Here is an 11,936-nt window from a genome sequence, read left to right as displayed (position 1 = left end):
AGAAATCCTTTGCAAAATAACTGCTTCACAAGGGCTGGAGGCAAATAAGCAATTCCACATGTGGGAATAATGTCAATCAAGCTTAAATATCAATGTATTATCTTAAAACAAAAATCTACCCATGATATTATAATGATATGAATAGCGATATACAGAAAAGAAATTAAAGAAAAATAAATAAAATCGTTTCCTGTGGGAAATTACTTAAAGTTGCTGGAATTGTCACATGACTTAATTTTCGATATCATCATGTCCCAAATGCCTATTTGACAATTATAATAGTCATACTAGCAGTAGAAATATTATTAGTCATAATAGTAGCCATATTATTATTATTATTAGCAGTAGTAGTAGTAGTAGTAGATGTTTATAAATAGTAGATAATGCATTTCATTTGTGGAACACCACAGAGGCACCCTCTAGTGTCTGGACAAAAATTTCTTAAGCTTATATTTGTATTATACATTTATATACAGTACACATATATTAAGTATACAGGACAAGCAAAAAATACTTTATTTTGTCAATTAACAGGGATACACTAGATGCATATTGATTCATTGTTAATATACATCTCATGATCTGCAGTAATATTTGTAAGCAAATCATTGATTAGTACAGTACATTGATCCTTTATTGATTGATTCTTTATTCTTTATCATTAATTCTTTGTTTGCAAGCTTTTAATCTATTTAGATATAAATACACTGATATATAACTCAATAAATCTACTAATAATAATGAACATGTATTATACATTTCCTTTATCACCAGGTAATAGAATTACAAAAAGTTATAACTGCTCAGTACATGCTGCCTGAGCTTGCGGGAACATTTGATCATATCCCTGTGCTTTAAACTCATTACTGCAAGCTTTTATCACAGATCCATATTAATTGAGATTGGCAGGGCTGATCATTCCAGCAGTTCCTACTGGGAGAGCCAGTCTCCACACAGTCCTCGTCCCCTGCATTATTCGGTTCCCCTTGACACCAGAACCTGGAACACAGATCAGCATATAACATTGTCTAAACATTTATGTCAATATCAATGTCTTCCATTTGTTAAAACATGTTCTGTTAAACCTGCGCAAGAAAAATCATGCCGTTGTTATTTAAGCTGGTGCATCCTTTAAAATGAGATATTTGGATATAAATGCAGAATTATGTTGGCTTTGTAGAAGCCAACATTCTGATTTCAATTATAAGCTTATTATTACTATGCTGGCTTTGTAGAAGCCAACATTCTGATTTCCGTTATAAGATTATTATTATTATTATTATTATTATTATTATTATTATTATTATTATTATTATTATTATTATGTTGGCTTTGTAGAAGCCAACATTCTGATTTCCGTTATAAGCTTATTATTATGTTGGCTTTGTAGAAGCCAACATTCTGATTTCCGTTATAAGCTTATTATTATTATTATTATTATTATTATTATTATTATTATTATTATTATTATTATTATTATTATTATTCTTAGACAAAAATTTATTTAAAAAAATGCCGCCTAGGGCGTTCGAGCCACATGCACCAAATTCGGATATGTCGTAGACCCTGCTCTGTAGTTTGTTGCTTCTATTTTTCTAAGGGATCGGAATTCAGGCATTCACGGTATGGAAGCTCAAAGTGGCCTTTTTTCCCATAGACTTCCATTATAAACTTTTGAGGTTTACAACTCGGCAAGTTTTCGAGCGATTTACACCGAACTCGGACAGGTTCTTTAGGACCTTACTCCGGACGAAGTTTTTATTTCGGACTTCCGATGGAATTTTCGGTTTTCCGGTAGTCGACGATCGACCATCCCATAGACTTGAATGGGGAATTCCGAAAATTCCTCTAAGCTCTCACACACACAGCGTGCGCAGAGCTCAGGCACGGCTTCTCTCTCTGTGATCCACGCAGTATAATAATGAGTAGAATCCCATAATGACTGCAGTATTGACGTGAAATGTCCAAACCCTCAGTAGCCACTTTTTGCCAAAAGTATTGGCACCCCACCGGATATTCTGGTGATGTCACTCGACAACACGTGACGTCACGTGTATCCCCGCCCCCAAAACAAGCGAAATCAAAAATTTGCACAACATGGACATGTGACATATCAAAACACTTAGCACAATGAGAGGAACTGAATCACGGGTATTCTGGTCACGTCACATGACGTCACGTGAGGTCACATGAGGTCACGTGAGGTCACATGAGGTCACATGAAAATTAAAAATTTGCACAACATGGAAATGTGACATATCAAAACACTCAGGACATTGAGAGGAACTGCCCCACGGGTATTCTGGTCACTTCACGTGACGTCACGTGTAGCCTCGCCCCCAAAACAAGCGAAATCAAAAATTTGCACAACATGGACATGTGACATATCAAAACACTCAGCACAATGAGGGGAACTGCCACACGGGTATTCTGGCCTCGTCACGTGACGTCACGTGAGAATTAAAAATTTGCTCAACATGGACATGTGACACATCAAAACACTCAGCACAATGGGGGGAACTGCCCCACGGGTATTCTGGCCACGTCACGTGATGTCACGTGAGAATTAAAAATTTGCTCAACATGGACATGTGACATATCCACCAAGCTGCTACTGCTGGGCCCCTGAGCAAGGCCCTTAACCCTCAGTTGCTCAGTTGTAAGTCACTCTGGATAAGGGTGTCTGCTAAATGCCATAAATGTAAATGTAGATGTAAATATCAAAACACTCAGCACAATGGGGGGAACTGCCCCACGGGTATTCTGGTCACGTCACGTGACGTAACGTGACGTCACGTGAGGTCTAGTGAAAATAAAAAAATTGCACTACATAGACATGTGATATATCAAAACACTCAGCACAATGAGAGGAACTGCCCCACGGGTATTATGGTCACGTCACGTTATGTCACATGATGTCACATGATGTCACATGTAGCCCCGCCCCAAAAACAAGCGAAATTAAAAATTTGCACAACATGGACATGTGACATATCAAAACACTCCGCACAATGAAGGGAACTGCCCCACGGGTATTATGGTCACGTCACGTGATGTCACGTGATGTCACATGTAGCCCCACCCCAAAAACAAGTGAAATAAAAAAATTGCACAACATGGACATGTGACATATCAAACACTTCCCCACGGGTATTATGGTCACGTCACGTGCTCATGTCCGCTCACCTCCAAAAGTATTGGCACCCTAGTGGTCCAGTAGCTTTCACAATCTTTCTGTTCACTCACCTCCAAAATGCACCGGCCTTTGCGAATACTTGCACTGTCAAAGCCAACATCAAAGTTTCTCGCAACGAACTTTACAAATCTAGTTCATTTTGGTTTCTTACCTAGTGGTCAGTGGTGAACCGTCCACCCATTTCCACACCCCCTCTCTGTCTCTGTCACTCAGACCAATCCATGCCTCCTTGTTGCTCAGCAGGTTAACGATAAAGTCCTTAAAAAAGCACAAAAAGTGATTAAAAAGCACAATCTGAAGAAAAATCCCTTTGCTGCGTCTCACGTTCTCTTTCTCTGTCTTTCACTCACCCGTTTCTCGCTGGTGTTTATGATGGCCAGGTCTGCTCCTCTTTTTCTGCAGTCCTGTCTGCTTTCACTCCAGGTTTTTTTCGCAGCAGAGATGTAGTAAAACCTGGATTTGAAATATCTCCATCCCAATTTGGTATGTGAATCTTATCGGAAATAAAAACAATTACAATCACGTAATGAAATTTTTTATCCATTTTTTATCCATCCACTTTTATCCATTCATGGTTACATTTAATAATAATGTTAAATGCATCTATTTACATCTCGTATCTACTATTCAATATTTTTCCTCCAGTAAAATGTATCACGTGTTAGAAACATAGAACATGAGTCAACTCCTTCTGTCCAATCAGAATTGAGAATTCAGGACTTCCGGCTTAGCTAAGCACGGAGTAGGTCGCATCGAGCTTCACTCCTACAGAGTTTGTTTCTTTTGGTAGCTTATAAGTTTTTCTAAACCTGTTTTGAACAAGAATTAATTAAAATTATTTTGATTTTCGGCGACTACAATGCCACCCAAGGTCATTAAAAGTGCAAAGGCCTCTCAGCCTCACCTGCGGCCTGTTGCCAACACTGCATCACCGCCTCGTGAAACCTCGCTGAACTGGTTAAATTGGAGACCAAATGTGATGATTTGGAATCTACGTCATGCCATAACAATGTCCGTATTGTCGGTGTGCCAGAGGATACTCCAAATAATTTATCCACAGAGTTTGTGTCAAAACTCTTGATTGAGGCATTCACACATGAGAAGGTACTGCTTGTGGATTGTGCTCACCGGACCCTGGCTCCCAAACCCAAGCCGGGCAAACGTCCGGGCATGATAGTGTCAAGGCTCCACCATTATACATACTGTGCGAATATCCTCAAGAAAGCCAGGGAGCTACAGCAGATTAAACTACACAGCAGGACTATCTCCATCTTCCCTGACTATACCGCTAAAACATCATGAGCCCGTGCAACTTTTAATGAGGTTCGACGCCAGCTATTGGACATCGAAGGAGTCCGGTTTGGCATCCTCCATCCAGCCAAGTTGCGCATCACATACGAGGGAGTGCAGCACGACTTCACTTCACCAAATGAAGCTAAGGCGTTTATTAGCAAAATTACAAAATAGTCTGATTATTTGAGGGTTGCATATTGTTTATTTACAAATTTGGTTGGCCCAACAGGACTCTGTTGTTGAGTGTAATTATAACTTTCTGATTTCTACCAGTGAGTTATTTCATTTTGTATACGTGCCTTAAAATTACACGCGAGGCTTGCAATTTTCTTTTTATTTTGAAATGGCTCTGTAGGAGCTTTCTTTATAGGTTATGGTTAGCTATACAGTCCTAAGCATTTCCTTTTTTCTTGCTCCGCTTAGGAGCTTGCAATGCTGTATCTGTTGTTTGGGGATGGGGAAATCTGCGGTGCGGGTGGGGGAGGGTGTGAAGGGGATGCGGTCCAATGTTCTGTGTCACATCTATGTCTGTTTCATTTTGTCTGTGTGTCAGCGCATGTGCTTTTTCCTTTTCTTTTTATGGGGGTGGGAGGAATGACCTGTTTAAATGTGTAGCCTATTTCCAAACTAAAGTCTGTTAGCTATGACCAGCACTCAAGGTCAAAAGTGTGGTGATTCGTCTGGTATTCGATTTTTGAGTTGGAATGTGAAAAGCTTGAATAGCCCCACTAAGCGGTCCAAAATATTTTCACACTTAAAGCGCCTGAAGAGTGATGTAATAAGGAGACCCATTTGTGGGACAGGGATCATGTTAGACTCAGATGTCCATGGGTGGGAAACGTGTTTCACTCGACGTTTAATTCTAGAGTCAGAGGGGTAGCTATTCTGATCAATAAAAGAGTTCAGCTTACTCCTTCAAAGATAGTGGCTGACAAGAATGGGAGATACCTAATAGTTGTTGGCACTCTTTGTAATAACCCTGTATTGTTGGTCAATGTATTTGCTCCGAATTTTGATAATCCGGGTTTTACAGACAAGTTGTGGAGTATCCTCCCTTTACTTGACACCCATCTTTTAATACTAGCTGGTGATCTGAATTGTGTTATTGACCCCGCCTTAGATCATTCAAACCCTCGAACCCTGACCCAGTCTTCTATGTCCAAATCCATTTCGGATTTTATGAGTAAAAATGGGTTTGTAGACCCTTGGAGATTTTATAACCCTAGTGCCAGGACATATTTATTTTACTCTCAGGTGCACCAGTCTTTTTCATGTATTGATTATTTTTTATTGATAATTCCCTAATCCCTAAAGTCACAGCATCTGATTATCACGCAATTGTTATTTCTGACCATGCACCACTTAATGTTAATATCAAATTTGTGGGCCAACCACATTTTTGCTCACCCTGGAAGTTTAATTCTTTGTTGTTCTTAGACGAGATGAATATATAGTATTTAATAGGAGTGATGCTGTTCCATCTTCATTGTTGGGGGAATCTCTTAAAGCATATATATATGCACGGACAAATTATTTCGTATTCTGTACATTCCAATAAAGACCACAAAGCTAAGCTTCAGGATCTGACTACAAACATTTATGATTTAGACAAGTAAATGGCTGCCAATCCAACCCCCAGCATTCAAAAGAAACGAAATGAGCAACAGACTGAATTTGACTTGCTTTCAACAACTGAAGCTGAGCGTCTCCTGTTGCATTCCTTCGCAATTTATTATGAGCATGGTGATAAATCTAGTAGGCTCTTGGCCCACCAGTTAAAGCGCCAGGCTGCTTTCCGTTTGATACCTCAAATTAAAGACAAGGCTGGCAAAATGGTTTTTGAGCCTAAGGAAATAAATAATGTATTTAAAAACTATTATTCATCTCTGTATAAGTCTGAATCTGTAGCTGATACATCTGATATGGCTTCTTTTCTCAAAGATTTGGCAGTGCCGACTGTTGACCTCACCTTGGCTGAACAATTAGATGCGCCCCTAAAATTAGAAGAGGTTATGCATGCTATTAAAGCTATGCATAATGATAATGCACCAGGCCCAGATGGGTTCCCTGTTGAATTTTTCAAGAAATTTATAGACCGTTTAGCTCCACTTCTTCTTTTAGTATACAATGAATCTTTAGAACGTGGCTCTTTGACTCCCACTTTTTCTCAGGCAGTCATCACGCTTCTCTTAAAGAAGGATAAGGATCCTACACCTTGTGCCTCATATAGACCTATATCCCTTCTCAACGTGGATGTAAAAATCTTGCCCAAGGTATTAGCGAGACACCTTGAAAAAATCCTTCCTTCTATTATTTCAGAGGAACAGAATGGCTTCATTAAAGGACAGCAGTTATTTTTTAACGTTCGCACACTTTTGAATGTCATTCTGTCTAATCATTCTTTAACTAGTTCAGAAGTAGTCATCTCGCTTGATGCCGAGAAAGCTTTTGATCTTTTCAAAACACGGGACCAATTTATTACCTCTTTTTTGTGGGGAGGTACAAATCCCAGGGTGAGGAAATCACTTTTGCAGAAATTTACATTTAGTGGCGGTGTGGCTTTACCTAATTTTTTGTTGTGTTATTGGTCGGCTCACATTTACAAATTGACTTACTGGCTTCAATCACAAGACACTGCTATGGTGTAGGCTTGAGGACCAGTCCTGTATCTCCTCTTCTTTAAATGCTTTACTGACATCTTACCTCCCAATTAACCCATCTTTTTTCACAAAGAATTCTGTGGTTCAGTCCAGTATTAAAATCTGGTCGCAATTCAGGAATAATTACAAGTTTGTTTCAGCCTCAACCACAATGCCTAGAACAAAAAAATCACTTACTTCCCCTGGCCTGACTGATGCTGTCTATATACAGTGGGAAAACTGTGGCATAAAAAGTTTTAAAGACCTGTATAAAGATCACCTTTTCTCAAGTTTTTCCACTTTGTCTTCTGAAATGAATCTCCCGGCTTCTCTTTTTTTTTTCACTTCTTTCAGGTTCGGCACTGTGCTTCACCTCTCTTCCCTTCCCATCCTTCACTTCCTACAGTAATACTCAACTTTTGGAAGAGCTGCTGTCTCTTAAGCCCAACAAGAAATCTATTATATCAATAATATATAAACAGTTAATGGATTCAGGCACCTATTCAACAGCTAAAATTCAGAGGTCTTGGGAACCGGAGTTAGGAATAACTTTTTCAGATCAGCGATGGGAAAAGGCATTATCATGTATTCGCTCCAGCACAGCCTGTGCAACGTTGCAACTACTTCAGTTTAAGGTATTATACAGGGTTCATTATTCAAGGTCTTGTTTATCCAAAATTTATCCACAGATAACCGAACAATGTAAGCTGTGTCACGGTACCCCATGTAATCTTAGTCACATGTTTTTCTCCTGCCCTAAATGATTCTCTCCAAAGTTCTTAGAATTCTTAGAGGATCCCTTCTTAGCTGTATTTGGACTCCCGGTTAACTCTGTGTTAACTGACCATGCTCTGGCTGATATACTGTATTGACATTTACTTCACTTGTGGCTAGACGGTGCATTTTACTTCTCTGGAAAGCCTCTAAAGCACCTTCAGTTTCTGTGTGGCTCCAGAATGTGATGTCATTTCTTAAACAGGAAAAGATAAAGTTTTCATCCCGGGGAAATTCTGAAAAATTTCACCATAAATGGGGCTCTTTCATGGTTTATTTTAAATCGGTACAAACTCTACTATGTGATTGATTCTGCCTCCCACCCTTTGTACTTTCTTTCTTTCTTTCTTTCTTTCTTTCTTTCTTTCTTTCTTTATTCATTCATTCATTCATTCATTCATTCATTATTGCATGTGTTTTCTGTCTCCTGTATATGCCTTATTTATTTATTTATTTATTTATTTATTTATTTGTTTGTTTGTTTGTTTGTTTGTTTATTTATTTATTTAACTCACTGTTTTATTGTGTTTTAAAATAACAAGAATTTAAGGGGAATACCTGTAAACTGTTTGTACATGACTGTTTGTGATACTTCTTCAATAAAAAGATTGAAAATAAAATAAAGAATTGAGAATTCAGCAGGTTTACTCACCTATAGCAGCCAATTTCTTCTCAATAGTGTCTTTTTCCATCTGTAACTGACTACTCTTGTTAATTGTGTTGTTATAACTGGCTTGTAAAGTGATCATATCTTTTATCAGTTCCTTTAGTTTGGCTTCTTGTTGATCTTTCTTTCTATTCAGGTCATAATTAGTGGACTGTAACTGGTCTCTCTCTAGAGTCAGATTGTTGTCACTGGTCTGTAACTGGTCTCTCTCTATTATTAGGTTGTTGTAACTGGTCTGTAACTGGTCTCTCTCGATTGTTAGGTTGTTGTAACTGGTCTGTAACTGGTCTTTCTCTATGGTCAGGTTGCTGTAACTGGTCTGTAACTGGTCTCTCTCTATGGTCAGGTTGTTGTAACTGGTCTGTAACTGGTCTCTCTCTATAATCAGGTTGTTGTAATTGGTCTCTACCTGGTTTCTCTCTATGGTCAGGTTGCTGTAACTGGTCTGTAACTGGTCTCTCTCTAGAGTCAGATTGTTGTAACTGGTCTGTAACTGGTCTCTCTCTAGAGTCAGGTTGTTGTAACTGGACTGTAACTGGTCTCTCTCTAGAGTCAGGTTGTTGTATTTGATGAACAGCACTGTGACGGCAGTGAGTAAGAGAATACACAGCAGAAGCACACACACTGCAGTCAGTCTGTAACATCTGCTCCATACAGTGATACGTCCTAGGACACAGAGAATTAGCAAGAAATAGTAAAAACATATAAAACTACTACTGTAAATAAAAAAGTGAGTTGCACATTCATAGTTTACTTAACAATGTTACATAATTCATTTTTTAACATAACGTTCTGAGATTCATTTGGCATGTGATTCATTTACTCAATAAACATGTCCTCATAAACTTGAATGTCATGAAAATAATTATGGAGAAGCTTGCAATTATTCAAAAGATTTCAACAGATTCGGGCCATATTCACAACACGTATTCACAACACGTGTTCCTCCAAAGGCCTTTTCTATTGGCGTGGAACATGAGTACAGGTCTCAGAGAAAGTCATTAGACACGTATATTCACTGTTAGGAGTTTTTTTTTAAGAAGAAGAATTCTGTCCTTGCGATTTTGCTTATTTAAATTTCCTCAAAATTTTTTTTACATAAATACAATAAATAAATAAATTAAAAAAACTGCAAAATCAAGCAATTTTGGATCACAAGTCACAGAAAAATTTTGTGAGATCACTTCACAACGATAAGGGTTGTGAAGTCACAAAGAGACAAAGGTGAGTGAGGATCCAATTGCAGTAAATCCGTTTAATGAACAAAACACGACACAGAAAACAGACAGGTAGGCAGGACTAGGCAAAACACCAGGCTGATAGCCTGAAAAACATACATACACATATAACAACTCACGACAGGGAAGTGAACAAACGGTGTATATATACTGTATGTGACATGAACCAATCACCAAGCAGAGACAATGAGAGACAGAGACGACACACCTGAGGGAAAGATTGAGTACAATTAGTGTCCATGGTAACAAACAAGTGGGCGGGGCAAAACAATCAACAGCAGGGCAAGACAGCAGAAAGAAACAGGGCAAACACAGACAGGCTCATTACAGTAGGTTTATGATGATGATGATGATGATGATTATTATTATTATTATTATTATTATTATTATTATTATATTTGTTTACAATATAAAAACTGCACAGCACAGTCAGAAATAATAATAAGAGAAATTCAAGAGCTGACTGAATGTCATGTATTTAAATTTCAATTGATTACCTTTACATTTGTTTTGTTTTTTTTAACATTTATTCTATTCCTTATTGCCCAAGTTTGTGAACACTGCTGGAATTTCTGCATGAATTTCTGATGAATAAAATACCTTTCTTAAAAAAAAAAAAAAGTAAACCTCAACATTACTTACTGTTTATCCGTCACAGTCGAGTGAAGACATTTGATGCAAAATCTCACCTTGCTTTTCTAGATCTGAACCTTGATTTTTAAGAGCAGGTCCCTGTGTATTTCTGTGTGTGTGTGTGTGTGTGTGTCTTACCTAGGTATCTTCTGGTGTTATAAGTGCCCCGGTCATCTTCATCCACGCTCATGCCTTCATATACATTACTGCTAGAAAATGACTTACTATCCTGATTATCAAATTTATTTTCAGTAGTATGGCCAGAATTGACATATACATTCTGTCCAGTCTCCATTCTGCTCTGTGCTCTTGTTCCTGTCCTAACTGTGACCGATGTGTGAAGCAGCGGGTGTATATACTTATCAAAGATTCACTTCTCCGAACAAGGAAGTTGTGAAGTTCTATTTGTTCTATGGAAAATGAAAGCAGAGTGACCTGAAGACATGAACTCCACAAAGTTTCCATAAAAGCTCAATTGAAAGAAGAAGTGTTTCATTTAAATGACTTATATTAACCTCACAAGCCTGCAGTATTCCTGAGCCTCTATCCTTTCCAGGATATATTAATTACAGAATCAAATTAACATAAAATTGAGTATAAAAACTTTCCATTACGATTTCCTTAACTAACATTATTTACCGCTTTAATTAACATTAACAAAGTTAGGTGAATTCAGTTTTACTCTTATTATTTTAATAATTTTAGTAAATATTCATATTCTTAACTCATACCCTTTTTTTCCTCATGGGGCGAAGCTGTGTATAATACACTATGTAATATCAAATATGTCTAATACTTAAATACTAAAATTAAATCATTTGAAACTAACTGTAGGGTAAAAAATATTTTGCTGAGCGTGCACTTCGTCACATTGTGCAGCGCTTCACGTTTTCTTTCCTCTAGCAGAAATCACAAATGTTCTCTGACTTGTTATTCGGTTCAAATTTGCATCCAGTTCCCTTTTTATCTTTTATTATCCACAGTAATATCAAAACAAAATAAACACTTTTTTGCCAGAAAACATTCTGAAATATAGATGATATGACTAGTTAAAAGTTACACAGTCATGTAAAAGTGGGTATTACTGTATATTATTTATGTCATGTAGTCAAGTTTATAACAATAAAGCACTTCATTGACATCTTTGTTAATACAAAACCATGTTGTATTTAAGTACAGAATTAAGATTAATCTTTGTTTAAAAGCTACAGAAGTTGTAAGACTATTACAGCAAATCATTCAAGCTGCACGATAGCTGCTACTGTAAGAATAAATGGAAAGGAAGCACAGACACAAGCTTCGGTTAAATATTTTCATCTCACAAGTTCCAACAACAGGGTAGTAACAGGGATAATCAGCCCAGGTAGAAATATTAGACTCAGCCTTTCCAAAGCCTGTTATAACACAGTCCTCATTTCCATAATCATTTGGTTCTCCGTCCCACCAGAACCTGAAAACACAGCGAGTCAGAATGTCTGTTATTTCATATCTGAAGC

General features: G+C 37.7%; 1 protein-coding gene across 1 annotated transcript; it reads right to left on the bottom strand.

Annotated features, from left to right (window-relative positions):
• Positions 1-493: 493 nt before the first annotated feature.
• Positions 494-10,806, bottom strand: LOC125138440 (C-type lectin domain family 4 member M-like). Its single transcript, XM_047815773.1, has 5 exons — positions 10,579-10,806; positions 8,555-9,235; positions 3,547-3,689; positions 3,348-3,454; positions 494-999 (listed from the first exon to the last, which is right to left on the bottom strand). The coding sequence occupies exons 1-5, from the start codon at positions 10,733-10,735 to the stop codon at positions 864-866; spliced, it is 1,224 nt and encodes a 407-aa protein (XP_047671729.1). The 5' UTR covers positions 10,736-10,806; the 3' UTR covers positions 494-863.
• Between the last annotated feature and the right edge of the window lie 1,130 nt (positions 10,807-11,936).

This window comes from Tachysurus fulvidraco, chromosome 7 (genome assembly GCF_022655615.1).
Source record: "Tachysurus fulvidraco isolate hzauxx_2018 chromosome 7, HZAU_PFXX_2.0, whole genome shotgun sequence".
Taxonomy (NCBI): domain Eukaryota; kingdom Metazoa; phylum Chordata; class Actinopteri; order Siluriformes; family Bagridae; genus Tachysurus; species Tachysurus fulvidraco.
This window is presented reverse-complemented; position numbering and strand designations above follow the sequence as displayed.